Below are 26534 nucleotides of genomic sequence, written 5' to 3'. Positions count from 1 at the left end.
AGTCAGGGAGCTAAAATTCAAATGAATTCCTTCACCATCAAAACTAAATACTCTCAGATTTAAGAAAAGGGGAAATGTCATCACAGTGCTTTTACTTTAAAAATAAAAACTCTGCTTCAGTTTTCAGAGGTTGGAAAACGAGCTGATATCACTTCCCCTGTGCTCTTACTGAGAACCAAGCACACTGTGATGAAACTGTTTCCTTCATCTGATCATTTGAGCAGCACCTTTAACCCGTGAGACGCGACAGGCGCACTAAGTAGAAAATGCTGATTCTATTTTATATCCTCCTCTTTCCTGTCAGATTTGGGGGTAAGTAACACAGGAAACTACATTTTTTTTACTAATTAGGTCCAAGAATCTGCTCTTTGCTCTGTCATTTTGGAGAGATCAAACACATTTTCCTATGTTGGGTGTATTATTTGCCTTTACAGGATGCACAAATAACAACATTGAGACCAAGAATGTAACTGTTGGAGAGACTGTGAGACTGAAGTGTCCCCGCAAGACGTCAGCACTCCTCTCATGGATCAGAGTTATTCCTGGAACCTTACCTGAACTCCTCGGAAAATCATCTCATCATACAAAAGATTCTCACTTCACAACCAAAATGGAATCAGGATCATTTGATTTGGTTATTAAAAACCCACGTGTGGATGATACTGGAGTTTATTTCTGCATGAAGGGGCAAAGTGCATTTTTGAAAAGAGTAGACCTAACAGTAGTAGGTGAATATCTGCTGGTTTGGACATAGTTCATCTTGGAACATCACAGTTCATTTATCAGAATTCATTTGTGCCTAATTTTGTCTCAGAATCCGAAGTTGATGGTGTCCCCACGGCTCATCCCTATGATCCGACCCTTGGAGAACGCTCTGTGCTCCTCCAGTGTCCCGTCCTCTCTGACTCCGAGAACCCAACGTCTCTGGATGACCTCAACAGCCGCTGCTGTGGCTCCAGATCTGTTGGGCCATTTTTCAGTTTTCATTGCAGAAACAACGTGGAAGTGGATGAAAACAACTTAAACAGATCCAGAAACAGCGTCTTCAGTAACATCTGCTCTTCTGGAGATTTGTGTTGTTCCGTAGGAAAATGTGAGCAGACATGGGGGAACTGCTCAGAGCCCGAAATTGAAGGTAAAAGTTGATTTTTACATTCTACTTCCTGTATTTCAAATTGGCAATAAATATGCTAATTATTTTAATTTTATGATTTCAGTGAAAATTAAAGATGGCCATATAAGCTCCACAGTTTTATACACACTCGGTGCTGCTGTGTCCGTTGGTCTCATCGTCCTTTTTATTTATCTGAGGACTGAGCAGAAGAATAACCTTTGTGGCTGTTGCACTGGTAAGAAACACGTCTCTTAAATGTCTTAAAGTTACTTGAGAAGCATTTTGGGCAAATTTACTTCACTTGTGTACTTTTCTTTCACCAAACAGCTCGTTTTACTCTGCAAAGAACTGCTGTAAAAGTCAGTGTTGATCCCTGCAATCAACAGGTAAAGACATGATAAACAGCCATACATAATGTTAATAATGATGATTGTCCATGTTTTCTCCCAGACCAGTGAGGAGCAGGATTTGGTTTACGCCATTCCAAACATTGCTCGAAGAAAATCAGTGAGAAATGATGATACAGAGAAGGAAGAAAGAAGCATCTACTCTGATGTCAGGGAATACTCTGGAGGGGCTGATTAAGGCTGACTTCTACATTATACTTCATTTTACCATATTTTTGGTCATTTTCCTTCATTAACAAATGAAATGTGTGCAAAGAGATGCTGTGTTTTACGTATTTAACTCACTGTTAACTAAATGCCATGCCTCTCGGGGGCAGCAGGGGAAAGTTGACTGTACCTAAAGGCAAAATTGTGCTGATGTTATTGTGACGTTGTGGCAGGACGAGGAACGACTCAGACTGAGCAGATGGTTTAAACGTCTTTATTCCGCATCCACCAGACAATACTAAATGGCGCTTCGAACAGTGCATCTAATGAAGGACTAACCACGCCCATCACCCCATGCATCACCTGGGTGTGAGATACACCCCTATGTGTCCGCCACAATGTAACTCAGTTTAACGCCTGCTTTGCTGTACCTTGAAGTATCCACTGATAACTAACACATCACCAGCACATGGTGAATATTTAAATGGGGGATTGGTGACAAATGGACCACCCCAACGTTTCCCTAAAATGGTGTTGTTGTTGATTCAGTTCATTCACACACAAAAAAACTGTTTAAGTTGCTTTACGACCACTTTAATGATTTTTGGGGGACAAAATTAACTACAATAATCGGTCATTTTTGGGGGGTTTGGGTTTTTTGGCATACCATCTCATAACAAAAATAAATGACAATAAAATGAGAATTCTATGTGAAAACGGATCCAATGAGTTTGGTATATATATATTTTATTTATTTATTTTGCAGTAAACCAGTACTTAGTTCCCCTCAGACTGAAACTTAGATTCTCGCATCATTTCCTGATGTGTGCACATTTGCCATTCTGCTAATTCTGCCCACATATATAACCACATGTCTACAATCGTTGCAGTTTTTCAGAGTCACCACTCCCACATTAGGTCCACAGCAAAGACGCATCCATTTTGTCATCCTGGGTGAAATACCTCTTGAATGATTTTCTTATTTCTTTCTATTTCTATATAAGTCTTTTCAGCCTCTGACACCAGAGTAAATGCACTCTGGGGGTAACTCCCCCTTTGCTGCATGCCTTTTCTTTCTTGAGGGGAAATTCAGCGTTACATAGCTCTCTTCTCTCAACTCGCCATCCTGAAAATAATCAACACACGTTAAATCTCCAATGATGACGTGTAAATCTGAGGCGGTGTCCAAAATCAACCCCTATACCCTCTATAGTGAGGAACTCAATGTATCCACTGTGACACAGCACCAGTGCGTGTTTGATATTTGTTCATTTGTAGGGAGAAAATAAAATTACTCAACACTGATGTCGCTGTGGTACATAGACATTAAGTGTCTGCAAACTTTGGCTGCAAAAAATATAGTGATGCATTTGGGCATTTGTGGTGAAAGCTATGCATTACTTGTTTCATTGTTGCAGGATATATCATGACTGACCTCCAACTGTAGCCTTGAGTAACACAGTTTTTATAAAAAAGCATATACATTTGACAAAAGCTGAATCATCATCATTACTCAACCATGTAAACAAAATTTACTACTTTGGGGGTTTTGCTTATTATTTGCTAAGTTATTGCTAAGTTATTTGATGTGCCTTCGGCCCCCCAGTGGTCACAGAGGTCCTAAGCAGGAGGAGGAGAGGAAGCGAGCATGCACGCAAAGGCATCACTAAAGATGCAAAGTGGAACAGAGGGGTAAGTCCGCAGTGGTTGGTGACACTGTGATTTTCTTTCAGAACCTGTGTATAAGCATGAGTTTGTCTTGAAAGGTAAAATAAAACAGATTTGCTTCCTAGGAACAATTTTAGAGTCGTTCCTTTTTGTTGTCAAATGAACACACATGTATCTCCAGGATTTTAATCACAGACCAAGGAAAAACTGCATCTTTGCCTAGTTAACGCTCCCTACCCTTTCATCCAATATATGCTGCCACAAGTCGTCATTCGCTAAGGAATTTCCTTCTGTTTCCTACAAAGATGAAACCCAATTTTATATAAAACAGACCTGTCTTCTGTTTCACCATCCGCTCCATCTCTACCATCACTCACCTCACTCACTCTCTGTCTGGAGGAGATAAAGGCATGAATGAGCCAGAACTTTCTCCTGAATAACTTGTTCATGCCTTCATCTCTTCCAGGCTGGACTAATGCGACTCACTCCTGATAGGAACCAAAAATCTCCTGAAACTTGAGTCTATTCAGAACAGAGCTGCAAGACTCCACCAGTGCATCCACACTAACGCTCCCGACCTCAAAGAGCTGCTCATTCTGAACAACACAACACGCTCCCTCGGCTCAAAATCCTCACCATGAGGGACCGGGGCCCTTTGAGGTCCCCACAGACACATTTATTAAAAACTACTTTTAAAGACTTTTTTCCCCATACATATGTGACTGCTTTCATGCATTTATGTTTTATGATGGATTGTTTGGCACTTTTTGATTTTTATTTATTTCTTTTATTATTTATGTATTTATCTATTATTATTAGTACTACTACTACTATTAATAATAATGTTATTGTTATTATTAACTCCATGACATACTTTGATAAAGAGTCAGCCTGGTTAATATATAGGGTATGATTCATTTCACATTATCCACACATATATTTACCTCCAGATGATCCTCAGCTGAGCTGTGGGGGTCACCAGTAGTGAGGACTGCTGGTTTTCCTATTAAAGAAAGCATCAGTGCTAAAAAAGCTTTATTCAAAAAATCAAATAAATGTTGATTTTGAATGACAATTCAGTGAAAACGATGGACCTACGCTTACTGCAGATGATTAAAGCAGCCAGCAGCAGCACGCAGCAGACGGACAGTATTCCGATCACAACAACGAATTGGACCCGTGCATCTGCTGGAAATGGAAACCATCACTCATTTCACGTGTGTTTTCTATAAAATCATTATAAGGAACCAAGAATAAGAACTGAAACAAAAGCGAATGTAACCTAACAGTTCCATACACACAGTAACACAATATATTTATATATAATTGTGCCACAAATGATAATAGCACAGTTTGTTCAGTCAATTCAAAAAATGTTTCCAACTTTAACCCAATACCAGCAAATCCAGCATCATTCCTGCCACCCAACCCATATTACTCCTTTACATGTTAAATAAAACTGATGAAGATGGGAGATCTTTTTTGTTGTTGTTTTTTTAGGTCTGCAGCACTAATTACCTCGAATAAACTGAAAACACGTTCACAATAGCGCAGTAGAGCTTTGAGATGCTTCGGATGTTTTTACCAAGTAAATTATTGCATAATCACCACACTCCTGCTTATCTGAGAACTGCCTTGCAAAAGTCCAAAGAGAACAAAAGAAGGACAACACTGCAAATTATCCAGCCAACCTCATCAAAACTATACAAGAAAAATTGGTTAATTGTCAGTAAATATATTAATACAGGTAATATTAAATATGTTTCCTTTACTTGGCAGCTGCGTGGTTCCTCCACCAAAAAGGATCTGCCCACACATGTCCACTGCGCAGTAGTACGTTCCTTTATCAGAGACGTTGACCGTTTTGGACAAAGTATAGAAACAGCTTCTTTCCTCCCCTTCACAGCTGCTGTGGCTGGGTGTGTAAATGATACTGGGGTGGGATTCTCCTGACCCCAGTCTGATCCAGTACACATTGTCTTCAGCTGGACACGTGTGCCGTTTTTTTTCCTTCTTGGAGTGGAGCGAGCACTGGAGAGTCACCGACCCACCCGGGTGGACTGATTTGCTTTGTTTCACCTGTAGCGAGTTCTGACCTTTGTGGTCTGGGTGAAGTGGATGGAAAAGAGAAAGCATGTTATTCTCAACTCACCAGAAAAAAGACTCAGGTGTGGTCTTACGTTACCGTTCACAATCAAAACTGTTCCGTTGGTAAATGACATTTCGTACGCTGTTCCTGCTTGACACAAGTATGTCGCTTCATCTTCTTTGGAAGCGTTTCTGATCTTAAAAAGATGCAGAGAATTCTCTGTGGTTGCTGTAAATCTTGGTGTGTTAAACTGTCCTCGGAGCGACACTTTGCTGTAGCCACTTGCAAATGTCTGAGCTAAGTAACCGAACTTTATTTTGTGTAAGAAAAACCCAGTTACATCAGAAGAACCTGGACATGTCAAGGTGACATTATCGCCCTGGTTAACCACACGCACAGGGATCTTGTGAGGAACGTCTTCATTTTGAGCTGGAGGCAATGAAAACAACACAGAAGAAACAAAGCAAATTAGTATCTACCTGTTTCGATCTTTTAACTGGAATTATATTGGTTGCAGTCATTTCAACATAAAAAAGGGCACTTACATAACCTACTGAGGAGAATCAGAGCAGCCAGACCTCCAATCATGTGATGCAGCATCTTTCTCTTGCACAATTGGTGTGGTAGCTCACTAACAGTCCTCTCGATATGGGAACGCTTACAGTGTAACTATTCTGATTGGCTGAAAAGCAGGAAATGTGTTTTTTGTAAATATGCCCATCACATTTTCAGACTACAGACTCTTTAATTCGTCTTTGCTGATGCGGTTGAGGGTAAACCATAACGCACAAGCATTCAATATAAAATCAATATAAAATCTGAGCATGAGAAGCATTTTATGTGATCTTTGTTATTGTGGTTTAGTCCTTGTTACTACTTTTAAAATTCATAATCCAACATGCGGAACCTAAAAGTTGATGGAGGCAGAGGCAGAATCAAGTCAACAAAGCATGCAATCTAGCAGGTATTTAAAAGGTGTAATGTCGCCCTGCTGGTGATTTGCTGTGCATGCACTGAGAAAATACAATTCCAAAGAATCAAAATCAAAACTTCCTTTGGTGTCCATTTGAGGTTTAAGTTTTCGGCCCTAAAGTAGAGCCGCAACTCGAAACATGAAGAGCAGTTCACAAGGTTTATATACAGTTTCATCAAAAAGCAAAGGCTTAGTCCAATTTGTTAATAAACACAGAAAAAGGGTGCAACATTAATGACTGGAAATGACTGTCTGATGCTGATCATGAACGAGACACTGTGGGAAATATCGGGAGGGGAATGAGTCCCTCAATGACACTAATTTTAAATTTTAAGGTTCTTTTTTGCACAATCTGGGGCTCATCGTTAAAAACATTAACTTGATGACATAATTCATATTCACTCACAGAAATAAGTGTTTAAATCCTCAGAGAGAGAATAAGTCCTTTGGTATATTGCACCCCTTAACATGACCCATAAGTGAATTTTTAAACAAAGTATCTTCACAACATTTTAAGTCAAACTGTCACCTTTATTTTGGAATCTTCACACGTAAAAGCACATCACATCACCAGCATCACTATATAACTGCTCTGGCTCTTCTGCTTCTTGTGACATCCTTTGATGTCAGGAAATGAAAGAAGAACCCAAATACCTCTCACACTCGATGCTCAGAAATAAACCCATGGGCTCAAATCCAAATTAATTTGACAATAAAAAAAAGTCTGTCAGAGACTGGGTTGAGGAACAGAGGGGTCTTGGTTCAAGGCCCGGTGCCTACAAAACAAGTGTTCTGGTAGTAGGGCCAGGTGTCAGGACACATTTGGAGTGTAGCCGGGGTACCCTTGAGCAAGGTAATGCACCTCCAAATGCTGCAATGAGCTGGCAACTCATTCAAGCAAGTAGCGATAGGCCCCCTGTGAAGAAAAGGAAGGAATGAAATGAAATCAGATATTTCATTTGTCAGTTTGTGGTTGTTTAGGATGAAACATGCACATCAGCCCAGATAAGATATTCAAAGGTTATTTTCAAATAACCTTTTACTGTCTTTTAGCAAAAAACCTACCACAAAATAAATAAAATAACTACAGCCAAAATACTTGATAATTAAATTAAACACATTATACTGCATTGCATCTTTTCTCCACCTTGAGGTGGTGGCCCAACCATGTGTGCATGCGTGCATGTGTGTGTGTGTGTGTGTGTGTGTGTGTGTGTGTGTGTGTGTGTGTTGGGGGACGTTAGACCAGGACTATCATTTTGAGTCACATGTGCTATAGCTGAGAAGAAAGACTAGATTTTTTTGTAGAAGTGGGGAAGTAATATTCATTTATCCTCACAATAAGATGTGCCTGGCCTTTTGATTCTTTACTTGTGCTTGTTGGTTATTTTTGACACATTTCCTACTGAAATGGAAGTTACTATATTAAATTTGTCATTTAGAAAATCTAAAGTTCATCTATCACTTCAGCTGCACTGAACTATATTTGATGATCTCATGACCTAGCAAGCATATCACAAGCATCTATTTTTAAGAAATCATGATTAACAGATCAATTTCAGTTGCACATTACTGTGAATTACTATCAACTCCCACCAGCTATTTTTTTTACGGCCCTTGCACTGTCAGCCCCTGAAGGTGCACCTCACAGGAATTTAAATTTGAGTCATTGTTGTCCATTTTTTTCCTGCCAGTACAAATAGGCAAGTTTTGTAATTCATAATCCAAGTTAAAAATGCATTGTTACTATTTATATTTATACATTTTTGTTTTTGGTAAGGAAAAAAATAAGTTTCCATTTCGACTGCATGCCTTGCCCAACTGACAAACATCGGTCTGTGGTATTTGCTTCTCATCACCTTTGAAAGAAAACAAGCCAGAGGTAAAAAGTAGACTGCGGTTGGCTGCATGTCTTTCTTTTACCAGAACCCATATGACTTGCTCAACAGGATACTGGCCCCAACAAATGCCTCAAACAATTTTAGTACATGCGGTTAACATTGTGCAGCTCTGACCTTTTAGTGAGTTGACCTTAATCAGTATAGACAAAAGAAAAGATTTATCAGCTCAAAATTTACCCTCTGCCTCTTCAGTTAACCCATTCATAGCATTAGATAACATCTGCTAAAACTATTAGTGGGTGTAGGTGAAGGACAGCTGCACCAGTGGTCCAAGGATCAAAAATCAAACTAAGTAGACAGATGATGAAACATTTTTGACATGTTTTTTGTTACGCCTGTTCGCCATAAAATCTCTCTGTTGGGAATTTAAAAATAAATAAAAATTGCAATTCTTGAAACATCTGAGAAGCAGTTTTATTTTCATATGCTTTAAAAAGAAGTAGACCCTAAAGCCTCATTATGACCAAACCCACCACAAATGTGTGAATTTTCCATGGTCCTTTGTCACCGTGCAAGTGAGAAAGAGAGCAAGAAAGAGAGAAAGAGTGTATGTGTGTGTGTGTGTGTGTGTGCGTGTGTGAGGGACAGAGAGAGAGAGAGAGAGAGCGCAGTGACAGTCCAAATGCAAATGAATAATTGAGTTTCATTTTTGCTGTGGTGCAGGTGTGAATGTGATGTACAATAACAATAACAATTGTGTAACTAAGAAAGTATCAAGGAAACCATGCAATAAAAAAAAAAAAAATGACATGTGGTCATGCTCTGGAATACAGATGTACTATTATAATGTTTGTCTATTTCATAGTCATGATACTCAAAAAAGGTTGTTTCTGCAGTGCACATATCACTAAGCACATTGTTTCATAGGCCTGGTTGCAATTTACCAAGTTTACAGTGGCGGTGCAACTCTTTAGTGTTGCTTCCTTTTGCAGAGCGAGTGGAGGTGCTGTTGAGACTTTATTTGTATCTGTACACATCTACTCATGACTGATTATCTGTGCAGGCCACAAGACTTTTGCTCAGAAAGTCTCTCATGTACCCACCAAAGTAAAAGTGGGTTAATATTTACTAATGTTAGAAGTCATAAAGCGCAACGTCGCAGCTATATTTGTGTGGTGGTAAATAGCACCACACCCTGTCCTTTGTCTGTGGTTGAGGTGAGCTAGTTAGAAACCTTGATCCCTATTCTGTCAGCGGTTGCACGTGTTTTCTCGGCGAGTGAAGTTTCTGCAAAATGTCTACCTGGAAAATCACAGTGATGCACTGCAAATGGTGTCTGTGCAACTTCTGGCATTTCCAAGTTTCAGCATTCAGTCTAGACACAAAAAATCTGCTCACAAAAAGCGGAGACCCGGGAAGCCTGTTTGGATTCTCTGTGGCCTTGCACCAGCAGCAGAACCCTACCAGGAGGAACCTGTGAGTACAAAACAGCCTCAGTTGTCTTTGAATACTACCACGTCTCACCAATTGAGGTGTTTTTGTCCAGATTGCTGGTGGGAGCTCCACGAGCCAAACATCAGAACCAGGTCAATGTTACCGGTGTTGTTTACCAGTGTGACCTTGCAACAACATCTGAACGCTGTGAGCCCATTGAGTTTGATAATAAAGGATGCTGCTGGAAATATGGGCCATTTTCGCTTGCTGTGATGGTTGGGGGGGGTTCTCTTGGTGATTTGTACTTTACCAGTACACCAGTGATTTGTACTTTACCAGTACAAATTGAATTGTATGAATTGTCCAATATTTCACTAGGGTTTGAGTTTTATTAAGGAACACAAGGGCTTGTGTTGCAGCTTAAGGTTCATCTTTATAATTTAGGTCAGGAAAGGGTCAAAACTCTTTATCTGCTTATAGTTCAAAAACAAGTATGAGAAAAAACAGTTACTGATTTTAAATTTAAACTCCTCAGTGGTTTTATTTTCTAGAGTTCCTTGAAAGTAGAGGAATAGACGGCCAGTGGATGGGAGTAAGAGTAACAAGTCAAGGTCCTGGGAAAAATGTAATGGTGAGTAACACAACCTGAAAGAATAAAGCAAAACCTGGAAAACTGAAAACCGGTCTTCACCTGTTTTCTTATCTGTCTCTGTAGATGTGCGCCCATCGTTACCAGCAATGGGTCCCAGATGCCTTTGTGGCTCACCTATTGACAGGCCAGTGTTACCTCTTAGGAGATGACCTGCAGGCACAGGTCCAGACGCAAGATAAGACGTGGAGGAGGGTGGTTTGTGACTCTGAACATCTCAGCAATTTCCGGAACAACCACCATTGGTTTGCATATTGCCAACAGGGCATGTCATTCTAATATTTATAATAATTTTATGTGATTTATCAGGAATCGTACGCATGGAGGCTATAGACGACTTTCCATTTCCAATTGATGACCCACGGGAGACCGGAGATATTGACCACTTTAATCCCGAGCTTATTCCTCTCCTGAGGAACAGCTACCTGGGTTGGTTTGAGTTTTGGTCTTACTCTTTTCCCATGTTGAATGAAAGTTATAGTTTCACTAATAAGTGTAATGGGTCTGTCCTCCAGGATTCTCCATTGACTCTGGTCTGGCTCTTATCAGGAAGGGTGAGCTGACCATCGTTTCAGGAGCTCCCAGAGGAGGTTACAGTGGTCAGGTGGCCTTTCTTAGGCCAGACCCTAGAGCCAAGAAACACTTGTCTGTGGAGTTGGTCCTCTCTGGTCCGGGTCTAGCCTCTTCTTTTGGATATGATGTGGCTGTAGCTGATTTCAACGGTGATGGGTAGGTTTATTTTAGAACAATATCTAATTAAATTATCTTTTATTTATCCTCCGAGACCTTCAACTCTCTCCCAGCCTCTTTACAGTCAATGATGGTATTACTGTACAATCACCTAACAATCAATATTGACATTAGTGGCTGTTTTTTTCTTTTCCAAAGATGGGAGGACCTTGCTGTAGGGGCACCACAGTTCTATAAGAAAGATGAGTTAGTTGGAGGAGCAGTATATATATATATTAACGACAATGGGAGAAACTGGGAGAAGATCGCTCCAATTCAGCTTCTTGGACAACAAAGCTCCATGTTTGGACTCGCCGTGGAAAACATAGGAGACACCAATCAAGATAATTATGAAGGTTAAGTCATTTTAATATAAAAACGACGGACACACTGAAACGTCAACCACAGAGCTGGCAAAGGAGCCGTCAAAGCAGACGAAAACCTAGTAAACAGCGACCTCTGCGGTCATGTGTGACAACTACAGGCTGATAATCTAGCTGAAAAAGAACTGCAGTATATTTTAAATACAAATCACACGCTTAAGAACAATGCCACGGACCAAAAACTAATATCGTGTATGTTACTGTTGTTTCCATTGTTAGATATTGCTGTTGGAGCACCATATGATGGGTCTGGCCGAGTGTATCTTTACTGTGGCTCGTCAAACGGTATCAACACAAAGGCAGCGCAGGTAGGGACGTAAATATGGAAGCCTGGAAGGGACATTTCTGCCGAAAGGGAGATTGAATGTTCTCTTTTCTTCAAGTGCTCTCATCCAGATCCAGATCTGTGACGCTGTTTGGATATTCACTGTCCGGGAACTTGGACGTGGACGATAATCTGTACCCTGATTTGGCTGTAGGATCTCTGTCCGATTCTGTCTTTGTTTATAGGTATTTAAAACTTAAGCACGTGGAGATGAAGACAATTGAATTGAAATGATCAACAGTCTTTCTGCGTTCCAGAGCGAGGCCCGTGGTCCGTGTCAGCAGCACCCTGCGAGTTACACCGGATAAAATAGACATCACAAAGGAACAGTGTGATAAACGTACATGGTATGGTATAAAACGCAAACGATAACATGACATGACAACATGAAGCACCTTTGATCGGGTGTTCTTTTGCACTTGTACAGTTATTTTACAGCTCAAGCGTGTTTTTCTTACATATCACACTCGTCTTTCAAGTTTCTCTTCTATTTGATTGACTGAAGATGTAACTTAATAGGAGTAAAACAGCTGTGAAGTGATATTTTAAAAAAATGCATTTACATGATATCTCTTAAAGGCTGCTTAACTGAATCGTCTGCTGCATCCACATGCATAATTTTCTCCCCTTTGCAGTACTCAATTACACTTTTGAGGCTGATATTAGGAAGAGCAATGTCAGGCTTCCTCCCAGAGTGGGTTTTCTGGGGCTTCCTCGAGTGAAGCTGGAGCTGCCGGGGCAGGATATGGAAATCTGTACTGACATCAAGCTCAGACTCCTGGTACTCTTTTCTTGTGTTACAAGACCCATCATCTGGTTCACAGACAAAGATGACTATGACCACTTCTCTTGCAGCGGGATTTCAAAGACCGGCTACACTCTATCCCCGTCTCAGTTACTATGTCTCTGGGGAGTTCCACTCAATGGACCAGTGGGCAGGTTACACCCATACTGGACCGCTTTCAGCCCAATAACAAGGTCTCAGAGGTACACAAATCTTGACCATTTAAATTTAGAAAGCGCCTTTGTCCACAAGAGCATATTAGAACCTTTGAAAGAGTAACAAATGACCTCTGCCCTGTGTGTTTTTGACAGATCACCCTCCTAAACAGAGGCTGCGGCAGCGACAACATTTGCCAAAGCAACCTCCATCTACAGTATGACTTCTGCTCCAGACAAACAGAAAATGGCAAAAGCGTGTTCAGATCGCTCAGCGGGTAAGACGAGGCACCACAAGCCCAATGGAACAGATCTACAGCTGAGCATGATTGGACGCTCTGTCCTTCTGTCAGAGAGGATGGTGTAGCAGTCATCACTCCAACTGAGGAAGACATCGCTTTGGAGCTGACAGTGACCAACTGGGGCGGGGATGACGCCCACCAAACTCGCTCAATCATCAGTCTGCCAGACACTCTCCGTTACTCTGATATTGTCAGCACAGCTTCGGTGAGTGCCGGAGGATTTAGGAACCTTTGTAAGTTACCAGAGCGGACGACATGGCTGCAGCTGTAAAACCAAATCATCTTTCATCACCCTAGGAGCCAAAGGTGGACTGTACAGTCAATGACAAAGGGACTCTAATAGACTGTGGACTGGGAAACCCAATCCAGAGAGATGCAGAAGTCAGTCCCACAGAATTTCCTCACCAGTTTCTCTTCTATCCTCACTTTCTTCTTCCTCCCTGTAGGTTACATTCTGTGTGATGCTAACAACATCAGGCATCTCTTTGAGTACAAAGGCTGTGAATATCACTCTGCAGCTTCAAACGTAAGTGATCAGAGACCGGCATAAGTTATTGATCAGTGAGCTATACTCTACATGAATGTGAATAATCTTTCAGAACCAGCAGGCAGGACTTAAAACCAGTTGAGGCGGTGGCCAAAGTATTTTTTGAACTAAAACTGCAATTATACGGGTAAGTGTGGCATCATTACCTCATTGTTTGTCATTTAATAACGCAAATGAAATGTTTTCTTTCATTGTTATGTGCTTTTTGGAGGTCACAGAAGTCAAATGTGTTTTTAATTATCTGAAGATGCAGAACAAGATCTTCAGATGCAATGTAATATGCAAAACTGATAATGAATTTGAGGTTGAGCTTGCAAAAGGTTCATTTTGTCCATCTCAAGTGTCCTTTGGCCAAAGCTTGGAGGGTAAGAGCACCATAAAATCGGCAGAGGATATCGGAGCTGCAGTTCAGTATGAATTTATGGTAAATCATCTTTTCCTCTACTTTTTCATACAACATATTAGGTTTACATCTGAAGCAAAAAGTCAAACCACGCTGTGATGTCTTATTCCGGCAGATAACAAATTTGGGTAGATCACTGAAATCCTTCACTAATGCTTCACTGAACCTCTTCTGGCCAAAGGAGAATTCTGCTGGGAAGTGGCTTCTGTACCTGAGTCACACCAGCAGTAAAGGTGTCCAGTCTGTGCCCTGCTCGCCTGTAAATGAGATCGATCACCTTAAAGATGTAAAGGTACCCAACACCTCTGCCTATTACTCAAACTGTTTTACACAACACTTCTGACCATCATTGAAAACCTGTGAAGTCTTAGCTCTCTGTTTCAGGATTACAGCTCATTTAATTATTTAATGATTACCGTGGATGCGACACTCAGTTTGACAAACTCTCCAGAAAACACTGGGCTAAAATCTGGCAGACTAAGCACACAGGTAAACACCAAAGATAGTAAAATCACACTCAGCTGCCTAACTGTGGGGAATAATCATTCCTATATTCACTTGAACGTCAACAGGTAAAACTGACAGTATTCATGGAGAGAGAGATCGAGTATTTCACCATAGTCGCCTGGTGGATCATCTTCCTCACTGTCACTGCGTTGCTTTTGTTGCTGGCAATGATGGTCTTCTTGTTGTGGATGGTAAATGAAATCATTTCTTAGTGGAGGCTTGAAAATTGCATTCATTTCAGCTATGCTGATGCACATATTAAAACACCAAGTTATTTAACAACGGTTACTCCATGTTAAAGACGGCCCTCCAAACTGCTGCAACATAATATTCTAAATATTGGCTACAAACATACATAATTATTTCTATGTTTTCTGTGTGATCAGCGTGGATGTATCCACTGGCCAACTCGGAATCAAAAACCCCAAGCTGAGGACCCAAACCAAGAAACTCTCCACCTTAAAGATGGGATTTCCTGAAGAAATTTACCTTTTTTTTTTTTTTTAAAGAAATTGAAGCGGAAAATATCACTCGTTTATTACCAAAAAACTGTTACAACATGAAAAAGGCTGTGCTATATTTCAATGTATGAGGAAGGTGCGAGAGGTGGGAAGAGATGGGGGAAAATGTTGAGAATGAATGAATACTGATCATAATGACTATGGATCAGAGAAAGCGTCCATGAGGACCATACTGATGCTTTAGTATCAACAGTGTTTTGTTTTTACAACAGTGTTCATTTTACCATATTTTTGGTCATTTTCCTTCATAAACAAATGAAATGTGTACAAAGAGATGCTGTCCTTTACGTATTTAACTCACTGTTAACTAAATGCCATGCCTCTCGGGGGCAGCAGGGGAAAGTTGACTGTACCTAAAGGCAAAATTGTGCTGATGTTATTGTGACGTTGTGGCAGGACGAGGAACGACTCAGACTGAGCAGATGGTTTAAACGTCTTTATTCCGCATCCACCAGACAATACTAAATGGAGCTTCGAACAGTGCATCTAATGAAGGGCTAACCACGCCCATCACCCCATGCATCACCTGGGTGTGAGATACACCCCTATGTGTCCGCCACAACGTAACTCAGTTTAACGCCTGCTTTGCCGTACCTTGAAGTATCCACTGATAACTAACACATCACCAGCACATGGTGAATATTTAAATGGGGGATTGGTGACAAATGGACCGCCCCAACGTTTCCCTAAAATGGTGTTGTTGTTGATTCAGTTCATTCACACATAAAAAAAACTGTTTAAGTTGCTTTACGGCCACTTTAATGAGCTTTGAGGACAAAATCAACTCAATAATCGGTCATTTTTGGGGGTTTGGGGTTTTTTGGCATACCATCTCATAACATTTAAAAAATAAATGACAATAAAATGAGAATTCTATGTGAAAACGGATCCAATGAGTTTTGTATATATATATTTTATTTATTTATTTTGCAGTAAACCAGTACTTAGTTCCCCTCAGACTGAAACTTCTGCTCATTCTGCCCACATTTATAACCACATGTCAACAATCTTTGTGGTTTTTTGTTGCAGAGTGATTATTCAGAGTCACCACTCCCACATTAGGTCCACAGCAAAGACGCATCCATTTTGTCATCCTGGGTGAAATACCTCTTCAATGATTTTCTTATTTCTTTCTATTTCTAAATTTCACATTCAAAGTCTTTTCAGCCTCTGACACCAGAGTAAATGCACTCTGGGGGTAACTCCCCCTTTGCTGCATGCCTTTTCTTTCTTGAGGGGAAATTCAGCGTTACATAGCTCTCTTCTCTCAACTCGCCATCCTGAAAAAAATCAACACACGTTAAATCTCCAATGATGACGTGTAAATCTGAGGCGGTGTCCAAAACCAACCCCTATACCCTCTATAGTGAGGAACTCAATGTATCCACTGTGACACAGCACCAGTGCGTGTTTGATATTTGTTGATTTGTAGGGAGAAAATAAAATTACTCCAGCACTGATGTCGATGTGGTACATAGACATTAAGTGTCTGCAAACTTTGGCTGCAACAAATATAGTGATGCATTTGGGCATTTATGGTGATATCTAAGCATATCTTAACTGCAGCGCCCCCTAGAGTCACCTCCGCCTCCTCCTGAAGACTTCCTTATTTTTGTCAAAAACCAATGAATGAGAGAAAACAGGGGTTTGGTAAAATGTAAAATATGAATAACAATCAATGGTGCACATACAAATTAAGTTCACCTTGATGTTATTTAACGGTATTTGTATTTTACAATAACGTCCTCAACCAGTTCTATTATCTATTATATTAACACATTTCTATCCAGGAAAGCTCCTTCTCAGCAGCCTGTGAGGTCACAGCTCACAATAACATCAGCCAACATGAAACTTGAACCCTCATTTGTGTCGTTTCGGCTTCAATGTGGAGCACGGCTTCCTGGGCTGGACTGTGAATGTTCTGTTGTCTGTGTGTGTGTGTGTGTGTGTGTGTGTGAGGGGTGGGGGCAGTCTGTGAGAGGTTCCTCCACAGTAGTTTGATTACTGCTGAATTTCTACATATGAAGAGAAAAGAAAACTAATTGACAGATTCTTCCAAAGTCTGGTGTCCTCAGTGTTTGACCAACAATGAGCCACATCAAACAGACCTACTGGTTCCAGTTCAGGTTCAAAAACTGCTGCAAGTTTAAGCACAAATGCGTAATTGTTGGTGCTGCAGTACAATTTGAATATGTACTGCAGCATGTATGTCTCCCCCTCGTGTTAGATGAAGTAATTACACACTTTCTTCCCACTTCGCTTAAACATACTTGTATATTATTGTTCTTTGAATTTTAAATCTAAATATTTTTGTGCTGAACGTGTCTATTGTCTTTCTAACCTCCCTCTATTGCACCGCTTCCTCTCTCTACCAGTTGGGTTAAAGGAAACAGGGTCATTTCATGGTTTCTGCCTCACCACACTTGCCTCAAGGAGAGAGTTTGTTCATTCTTAATATTATTCTATATTAAATACATGTAATTATTAGTAAATTAGTTTAAATTAAATTGGTTTGAAATGTAGATGATCTCATTGGATGTGCTAAAACACAAACCAAAATCTCTTCTAAACATAATTTTTGGGTTATTACTGTAAATTTCTGGTTGGCTAAAATTCAAATGAATTCCTTCACCATCAAAACTACCGTAAATACTCTCAGATTTAAGAAAAAGGGAAATGTCATCACAGTGCTTTTACTTTAAAAACTTAAAAACTCTGCTTCAGTTTTCAGACGTTGGAAAACGAGCTGATATCTCCTCCCCTGTGCTCTTACTGAGAACCAAGCACACTGTGATGAAACTGTTTCCTTCATCTGATCATTTGAGCAGCACCTTTAACCCGTGAGACGCGACAGGCGCACTAAGTAGAGAATGGTGATTCTATTTTATATCCTCCTCTTTCCTGTCAGATTTGGGGGTAAGTAACCCAGGAAACTACATTTTTTTACTAATTAGTTCCAAGAATCTGCTCTTTGCTGTCATTTTGGAGAGATCAAACACATTTTCCTGTGTTGGGTGTATTATTTGCCTTACAGGATGCACAAATAACAACATTGAGACCAAGAATGTAACTGTTGGAGAGACTGTGAGACTGAAGTGTCCCCGCAAGACGGTAGAAACCCACTTATGGATCAGAGTTATTCCTGGATTCTTACCTGAACGCCTCGGAAAATCACTTGAACATACAAAAGATTCTCACTTCACAACCCAAATGGAATCAGGATCATTTGATTTGGTTATTAAAAACCCACGTGTGGATGATACTGGAGTTTATTTCTGCATGAAGGGGCAAAGTGCATTTTTGAAAAGAGTAGACCTAAGAGTAGTAGGTGAATATCTGCTGGTTTGGACATAGTTCATCTTGAAACTTCACAGTTCATTTATCAGAATTCATTTGTGCCTAATTTTGTCTCAGAATCTGAAGGTGATGGTGTCCCCACGGCTCATCCCTATGATCCGACCCCTGGAGAACGCTCTGTGCTCCTCCAGTGTCCCGTCCTCTCTGACTCCGAGAACCCAACATCTCTGGATGACCTCAACAGCCGCTGCTGTGGCTCCAGATGTGTTGGGCCATTTTTCAGTTTTCATTGCAGAAACAACGTGGAAGTGGATGAAAACAACTTAAACAGATCCAGAAACAGCATCTTCAGTAACATCTGCTCTTCTGGAGATTTGTGTTGTTCCGTAGGAAAATGTGAGCAGACATGGGGGAACTGCTCAGAGCCCGAAATTGAAGGTAAAAGTTGATTTTTACATTCTACTTCCTGTATTTCAAATTGGCAATAAATATGCTAATTATTTTAATTTTATGATTTCAGTAAAAATTAAAGATGGCCATATGATCTCCATAGTTTTATACACACTCGGTGCTGCTGTGTCCGGTGGTCTCATCGTCCTTTTTATTTATCTGAGGACTGAGCAGAAGAATAACCTTTGTGGCTGTTGCACTGGTAAGAAACACGTCTCTTAAATGTCTTAAAGTTACTTGAGAAGCATTTTGGGCAAATTTACTTCACTTGTGTACTTTTCTTTCACCAAACAGCTCGTTTTACTCTGCTGTTTTTATTTCTCTTATTTTTAAAACAGCTGCCGTACTCAGTTGCACAACAGGCGCGAGTGGCGAGGACACTCAGCCGGTGAGGATCAGAACAATCAAAAGCGTTATAGACGTGTAAATACTAATTTTTGATTAACATGAGATTTTTCCCTGTGTCTGCTCAGACAGAAGAGGAGATGTGTTATTCTGCTGCAGTCTTCACCAGGAGCAAAGCTCAACCAGACAGAGGTCGTCTCAAAGACAAACAGTCTACTCTGAAGTGAGGACCCCCGTTACAGGAAATTAATGCAAATGTAGGAAACACATTGTTTATTAAGACAATTCAAATAAAATTACACACAGATACAAATATGACGACGTTATTGCTCAGCTTTTAAGAGTTTTAAGAGCTGCTTTGTATCCATAGAAGGACCGATTTAAAATTTAAAATTGGTCTGGTCAGGTTTGATCAGTTCTGCTCCTCTCAACCTGAAATTGTTTCTTAATATTGTTCATTGTATTATTGTGATTATTGTAGATTTTTCTTTTTAGCACTTTTGGTGTTTTAATTTCTATATTGTCTATATTTCTATATTATACTCTGCAAAGAACTGCTGTAAAAATCCGTGTTGATCACTGCAATCAACAGGTAAAGACATGATACACAGCCATACATAATGTTAATAATAATGATTGTCCATGTTTTCTCCCAGACCAGTGAGGAGCAGGATTTGGTTTATGCCATTCCAAACATTGCTCGAAGAAAATCAGTGAGAAATGATGATACAGAGAAGGAAGAAAGAAGCATCTCCTCTGATGTCAGGGAATACTCTGGAGGGGCTGATTAAGGCTGACTTCTACATTATACTTCATTTTACCATGTTTTTGGTCATTTTCCTTCATTAACAAATAAAATGTGTGCAAAGAGATGCTGTGTTTTATGTATTTAACTCACTGTTAACTAAATGCCATTGTGAGAAGAATTATTGTTGTTGTTGCTATTATCATTTAAATGCTATGATGATTAGATTTAGAGTGTTTAAGGAATGTTGTTAAGAAAAGGAATGTGTGAATGTTTAAACTAAGTGCTGGAGCTGTTTATATAACCAGCACTTAGAGATACCCTGTTCGATAAGACAAGGAGGTCGTAAAAATGGGAAAAGTAGTTAGGAAACAAGGAATCGTGAGGTCCTGATTGACATAAATCTTGTATGCACCAAATAAAAGAGGTGAGTGAGCAGCAGACGAGCAGAGTTGACAGATGAAGCTTGAACTGCTGCTCAGCTCTACCTTGAAAGGACTCCAGTTGTTTGTGGGGTTTGTCTGAGTCTTAACATAAGAGTAAAGAACAGCGCGGGTGACAAACTACACCCTCACACCATGCCTCTCGGGGGCAGCAGGGGAAAGTTGACTGTACCTAAAGGCAAAACTGTGCTGATGTTATTGTGACGTTGTGGCAGGACGAGGAACGACTCAGACTGAGCAGATGGTTTAAACGTCTTTATTCCGCATCCACCAGACAATACTAAATGGTGCTTCGAACAGTGCATCTAATGAAGGACTAACCACGCCCATCACCCCATGCATCACCTGGGTGGGAGATACACCCCTATGTGTCCGCCACAACGTAACTCAGTTTAACGCCTGCTTTGCCGTACCTTGAAGTATCCACTGATAACTAACACATCACCAGCACATGGTGAATATTTAAATGGGGGATTGGTGACAAATGGACCATCCCAACGTTTCCCTAAAATGGTGTTGTTGTTGATTCAGTTCATTCACACACAAAAAAAAGTAATTAAGTTGCTTTACGACCACTTTAATGAGCTTTGAGGACAAAATCAACTACAATAATGGGTCATTTTTTGGGGTTTTGGGTTTTTTGGCATACCATCTCATAACAAAAATAAATGACAATAAAATGAGAATTCTATATGAAAACGGATCCAATGAGTTTGGTAAATATATACTGTATTTATTTATTTTGCAGTAAACCAGTACTTAGTTCCCCTCAGACTGAAACTTAGATTCTCGCATCATTTCCTGATGTGTGCACATTTGCCATTCTGCTCATTCTGCCCACATATATAACCACATGTCTACAATCGTTGCGGTTTTTGTTGCAGAGTGATTATTCAGAGTCACCACTCACACATTAGGTCCACAGCAAAGACGCATCCATTTTGTCATCCTGGCTGAAATACCTCTTCAATGATTTTCTTATTTCTTTCTATTTCTAAATTTCACATTCAAAGTCTTTTCAGCCTCTGACACCAGAGTAAATGCACTCTGGGGGTAACTCCCCCTTTGCTGCATGCCTTTTCTTTCTTGAGGGGAAATTCAGCGTTACATAGCTCTCTTCTCTCAACTCGCCATCCTGAAAATAATCAACACACATTAAATCTCCAATGATGACGTGTAAATCTGAGGCGGTGTCCAAAACCAACCCCTATACCCTCTATAGTGAGGAACTCAATGTATCCACTGTGACACAGCACCAGTGCGTGTTTTATATTTGTTAATTTGTAGGGAGAAAATAAAATTACTCCAGCACTGATGTCGATGTGGTACATAGACATTAAGTCTCTGCAAAACTTTGGCTGCAACAAATATAGTGACGCATTTGGGCATTTATGGTGAAAGGTATGCATATCTTAACTGCAGCGCCCCCCTAGAGTCACCTCCGCCTCCTCCTGAAGACTTCCTTATTTTTGTCAAAAACCAATGAATGAGAGAAATTAGGGCTTTGGTAAAATGTAAAATATGAATAACAATCAATGGTGCACATACAAATTAAGTTTACCTTGATGTTATTTACCGGTATTTGAATTTTACAATAACGTCCTCAACCAGTTCTATTATCTATTATATTAACACATTTCTATCCAGGAAAGCTCCTTCTCAGCAGCCTGTGAGGTCACAGCTCACAATAACATCAGCCAACATGAAACTTGAACCCTCATTTGTGTCGTTTCGGCTTCAATGTGGAGCACGGCTTCCTGGGCTGGACTGTGAACGTTCTGTTGCCTGTGTGTGCGTGTGTGTGTGTGTGTGTGTGTGAGGGGTGGGGGGCAGTCTGTGAGAGGTTCCTCCACAGTAGTTTGATTACTGCTGAATTTCTACATATGAAGAGAAAAGAAAACTAATTGATAGATTCTTCCAAAGTCTGGTGTCCTCAGTGTTTGACCGACAATGAGCTGCTGTCTTTGATCTGAATTGTGCGTCTCTTTTTTATGATAATCTGAGTATTTCTCTGGTCATCAGGTAGTTTCTGCACTGCCAAAAATTCTAAGGGTGGAATTCATGCTAAATAACCCGTCGTGTAAATATTAAATCCACTCAAGGTAATAACTCTTTTTTCCAGTTTCCTGTTGTATTTTGTTTTACTGCATGTCAACTGTAGAAAACCGGACCTGAACATGAAAGAAACCTTGGTGCTGCTGGTGGTTTATGTGTTCCAAAGACAGTTGATTATTTCCACTGTTGTTCACAGTAGTCCAATCAGAGGATGGTGTTTCTGCGCCCTCCCATTTGATACGAGTACATAAGATGGACATTTTTGACATTTCAGGCCCATCTAACCGTCTCCTTAGCTGGATTAGCCAAACATGAGGTTTATATTTTATCTGCTGAGTCTCCGACTCGTGCGTAAGTATATACAGTCCTCTTTTATTCAATTTATATTCAACGTTAATACAGAATAGTGCCCATGTTACTGCATTGGCTGTTTTCTTTAGGTGGGGTGGATGAGCAGCACTTTGAGATGAAACGTGCTGATATTGGAGAAAATGTGACTCTGACTTGTGAACGCGAGCAATCTGGAGAGCCGCAATGTTCTATGGATCAGATTTGTTCCTGGAAGCCCACCTGATGTCGTGGGAGTCATTTATTATTTTTCCTACAAGCCTCCAAACAAATCCTCTCATTTTATTTGTGAACAAGGGCCTGGCACGATTTTGTTGCATATTCTGTCAGTGACTCCACATGATGCAGGATTTTATTACTGTATTAAAACTACTTATACAAGCATGACATTTCTTCATGGGATATTTCTCAGAATTCAAGGTAAGAATGATGTAAAATAACAATTTACATCATATTCTTTTAAAATGTTGCAGATAAAGATAGATATCTTTATTTCTGCCACAGTGGGAACATTTACATGGCTGCAGCAGCAAAGTCTGTGATTCAGAGCGATAGATTGACAGAAACCCGACATGTTTTCTGGTCCTATTTCAATTTCTCAGGGACGGAGCCTGATGTCAAGCCGTAATCCAAGTGCCTCCGTCTGATTCGGTGCGTTCAGTGACGGCTGCAGTGTTCTGTCCTCTCTGACTCTGAAAACAAAACTGCAGAACAGAGCGCAACGTGTGCTGGTTCCAGTCTGGACCTGATGCTCTTATCCCAGTGTCTTTGCTGCACACGGAGGCAGCCAGGATGGATGCAGGGTGGTGTCAGAGGTGGGCGCTCCACAGAAATGGGAGAGCAGCAAGCTCAGAGTTACTGGGCTCCTCTGATGCTGGGCCCTTTTCCTGCGCTGTGGCCACAATGTGGGGAGTTTTCTTTGGAAACCCTCAACTTCAGGACTGCAGGGGTCTTAGATGAGAACACTATATTGGTGGTTCTGCTGGCTGCTGCTTTGGTTGTAAGTGTCATTGTAAATGTCTGCCTGGTTTGGATCCTAAAAGGGCAAATCTTCGAGCTGTTGCGAGGGTACGTTTTTAATTTTTTTTAAGGAGTTAAAAACGTAAAATTATTTCCCATTATTGTTCAGTGAGAATATATTCAATAAAATACCTTCTGAAACAGCTGCTTTATTTCTCTTATTTTTAAAACAGCTGCCGTACTCAGTTGCACAACAGGCGCAAGTGGCGAGGACACTCAGCCGGTGAGGATCAGAACAATCAAAAGCGTTATAGACGTGTAAATACTGATTTTTGATTAACATGAGATTTTTCCCTGTGTCTGCTCAGGCAGAAGAGGAGATGTGTTATTCTGCTCCAGTCTTCACCAGGAGCAAAGCTCAACCAGACAGAGGGTCGTCTCAAAGACAAACAGTCTACTCTGAAGTGAGGACCCCCGTTACAGGAAATGAATGCAAATGTAGGAAACACATTGTTTATTAAGACAATTCAAATAAAATTACACACAGATACAAATGTGGCAACGTTATCGCTCAGCTTTTAAGAGTTTTAAGAGCTGCTTGTATCCATAGAAGGAACCGATTTAAAATTAAAATTGGTTCTGGTCAGGTTGATCAGTTCTTCTCCTCTAAACTTGAAATTGTTTCTTATTATTGTTCATTGTATTATTGTGATATTGTAGGGTTTGTTTTTTTGTTTTAGCAGTTTGGTGTTTTAATTTCTATATTGTCTTTTTTTGTAGGTTTGTGTTCTGAAACTTGCTCAAAATGATGCTGGGTGTGTCCCAGCAAAAGTATTTATGTTATTATAAACCAGAATTAACTAAAAGTTTGCTTTAGTGTGTTTAATAAACGGCTAAAAAAAACGTACCTTTTATGTTTTGGTAGAGATTTTTCCCAATAATTTAAGTTTATTTGTAAGGCAGCCGTTAATAAGTTACTATGTATATAGTAAAACAGACATTTGGTTTGAAAAATGAACCAGATGCATCCGATAAACACGGAAATTGAAACATATGAACTGTCTAACCACATAATTGTCTGTCAAACCATTGGCCTAGAATATAAATTAAGCGAAAAATGTTCAACTATTCTTTATATCCACTGGAGGTCTGGACATCCGCAGACATTGGTCTAGTTTAAAAAGCACCGTGTGGCTAGCTTTATAAGAATCTTTTATGTGAGCTGATTAGACCACAAAATAATAGATTTATAATGCAATCCTAGTTTAGGCATTTGTTAAAATAATTCTGCACATCAGGATGTCACCAGACTTTTATGGACTGCCTATTAGATTGAGCCACATCAAACAGACCTACTTGGTTCGAGTTCAGGTTCAAAAACTGCTGCAAGTTTAAGCACAAATGCGTAATTGTTGGTGCTGCAGTTAATTTGAATATGTATCGGCAGCGTGTATGTCTCCCCTCGTGGTAGATGAAGTCATTACACACTTGTTTTCCACTTCACTTAAAAACAGAACTTGTATATTATTGTTCTTTGATTTAAATCTAAATATTTTGTGGTGCTGAACTTGTCTATTGTCTTTCTAACCTCCCTCTATTGGCGACCTCTCCCTCTCTCTACTGAAACAGTTGGGGTAAAGGTAACAGGGTCATTATTTCATGGTTTCTCTGCCTCACGCAGCCTTGCCTCAAGGAGAGAGTTTGTTCATCTTAATATTATTCTATATTAAATACATGTAATTATTAGTAAATTAGTTTAAATAAATTGGCTTGAACTTTAGATTGATCTTATTGGATGTGCTAAAACACAAACCAAAATCTCTTCTAAACATAATTTTTGGGTTACTGTTGTAAATTTCTGGTTGGCGAGTCAGGGAGCTAAAATTCAAATGAATTCCTTCACCATCAAAACTAAATACTCTCAGATTTAAGAAAAGGGGAAATGTCATCACAGTGCTTTTACTTTAAAAACGTAAAGACTCTGCTTCAGTTTTCAGAGGTTGGAAAACGAGCTGATATCTCCTCCCCTGTGCTCTTACTGAGAACCAAGCACACTGTGATGAAACTGTTTCCTCATCTGATCATTTGAGCAGCACCTTTAACCCGTGAGACGCGACAGGCGCACTAAGTAGAGAATGGTGATTCTATTTAGATCCTCCTCTTTCCTGTCAGATTTGGGGGTAAGTAACCCAGGAAACTACATTTTTTTTTCTAATTAGTTCCAAGAATCTGCTCTTTGCTCTGTCATTTTGGAGAGATCAAACACATTTTCCTATGTTGGGTGTATTATTTGCCTTTACAGGATGCACAAATAACATCACTGAGACAAGAATGTAACTGTTGGAGAGACTGTGAGACTGAAGTGTCCCCGCACGACGTTTAGAAAACCCACTTATGGATCAGAGTTATTCCTGGAACCTTACCTGAACTCCCTCGGAAAATCATCTCATCATACAAAAGATTCTCACTTCACAATCGAACGGAAACAGGATCATTTGATTTGGTTATTAAAAACCCACGTGTGGATGATACTGGAGTTTATTTCTGCATGACGGAGAAAAGTGCATTTTTGAAAAGAGTAGACCTAACAGTAGTAGGTGAATATCTGCTGGTTTGGACATAGTTCATCTTGGAACATCACAGTCGTTATTCAGAATTCATTTGTGCCTAATTTTGTCTCAGAATCCGAAGGTGATGGTGTCCCCACGGCTCATTCCTATGATCCGACCCCTGGAGAACGCTCTGTGCTCCTCCAGTGTCCCGTCCTCTCTGACTCCGAGAACCCAACGTCTCTGGATGACCTCAACAGCCCGCTGCTGTGGCTCCAGATCTGTTGGGCCATTTTGCAGTTTTCATTGCAGAAACAACGTGGAAGTCGATGAAAAGCAACTTAAACAGATCCAGAAACAGCGT

At 40.2% G+C, this 26534-nt stretch overlaps 3 protein-coding genes and 2 long non-coding RNA genes across 11 annotated transcripts in view; 3 read left to right on the top strand and 2 right to left on the bottom strand.

The window, feature by feature from the left end:
* Positions 1-866: 866 nt before the first annotated feature.
* LOC115252403 (uncharacterized) lies at positions 867-6101 on the bottom strand. Of its 4 annotated transcripts, none has more exons than XM_029847453.1 (6): positions 5971-6101; positions 5522-5854; positions 5109-5441; positions 4435-4524; positions 4281-4339; positions 867-961 (listed from the first exon to the last, which is right to left on the bottom strand). In XM_029847453.1, the coding sequence occupies exons 1-6, from the start codon at positions 6023-6025 to the stop codon at positions 935-937; spliced, it is 897 nt and encodes a 298-aa protein (XP_029703313.1). In that variant the 5' UTR covers positions 6026-6101; the 3' UTR covers positions 867-934. The 4 variants fall into 4 exon arrangements, with proteins under 4 accessions (XP_029703313.1, XP_029703310.1, XP_029703312.1 ...); XM_029847450.1 differs by lacking the exon at positions 867-961 and adding an exon at positions 2247-2794; XM_029847452.1 differs by lacking the exon at positions 867-961 and adding an exon at positions 2247-2794 and having other exon boundaries at positions 4441-4524.
* On the top strand, positions 1095-2101 carry LOC115252408 (uncharacterized). The gene is made up of 4 exons (XR_003890854.1): positions 1095-1135; positions 1218-1349; positions 1442-1500; positions 1565-2101. It is a non-coding gene; the product is annotated as an uncharacterized lncRNA (long non-coding RNA).
* A 2973-nt stretch (positions 6102-9074) lies between the features above and the next one.
* Positions 9075-13906, top strand: LOC101065329 (integrin alpha-6-like). Its single transcript, XM_029847759.1, has 15 exons — positions 9075-9715; positions 9786-10304; positions 10389-10751; positions 10838-11051; positions 11211-11407; positions 11654-11719; positions 11817-11879; positions 12395-12540; positions 12615-12746; positions 12855-12976; positions 13052-13205; positions 13298-13381; positions 13447-13526; positions 13600-13674; positions 13795-13906. Exons 3-15 carry the CDS (start codon positions 10643-10645, stop codon positions 13823-13825), a joined length of 1473 nt encoding a protein of 490 aa, XP_029703619.1. The 5' UTR covers positions 9075-9715; positions 9786-10304; positions 10389-10642; the 3' UTR covers positions 13826-13906.
* Positions 13907-18664: 4758 nt separating this feature from the next.
* The window catches only part of LOC115252413 (uncharacterized), a 20566-nt gene continuing 12696 nt past the window's right edge, over positions 18665-26534 (top strand). Inside the window, exons 1-3 of one of the 2 annotated variants that reach the window (XR_003890861.1) lie at positions 18665-18713; positions 18796-18927; positions 19064-19096. This is a non-coding gene — a long non-coding RNA (uncharacterized lncRNA). Of the gene's footprint in view, positions 18714-18795; positions 18928-19063; positions 19097-26534 lie in introns of those variants that run through there. The other variant, XR_003890862.1, reaches the window with a different exon arrangement.
* LOC115252402 (uncharacterized) overlaps positions 21270-26534 on the bottom strand; it is a 25792-nt gene continuing 20527 nt past the window's right edge. For all 3 annotated transcript variants that reach the window (XM_029847445.1, XM_029847447.1, XM_029847446.1), the window contains exon 6: positions 21270-21393. In XM_029847445.1, coding sequence (XP_029703305.1) covers positions 21277-21393 — 117 coding nt within the window. In that variant the 3' untranslated portion in view covers positions 21270-21276. The remainder of the gene's footprint in view (positions 21394-26534) is intronic.

Source organism: Takifugu rubripes, chromosome 14 (assembly GCF_901000725.2).
Source record: "Takifugu rubripes chromosome 14, fTakRub1.2, whole genome shotgun sequence".
Classification (NCBI taxonomy): Eukaryota; Metazoa; Chordata; class Actinopteri; order Tetraodontiformes; family Tetraodontidae; genus Takifugu; species Takifugu rubripes.
Note: the sequence above shows the minus strand (reverse complement) of the source record. Positions and strands in the feature narration are given on the sequence as shown.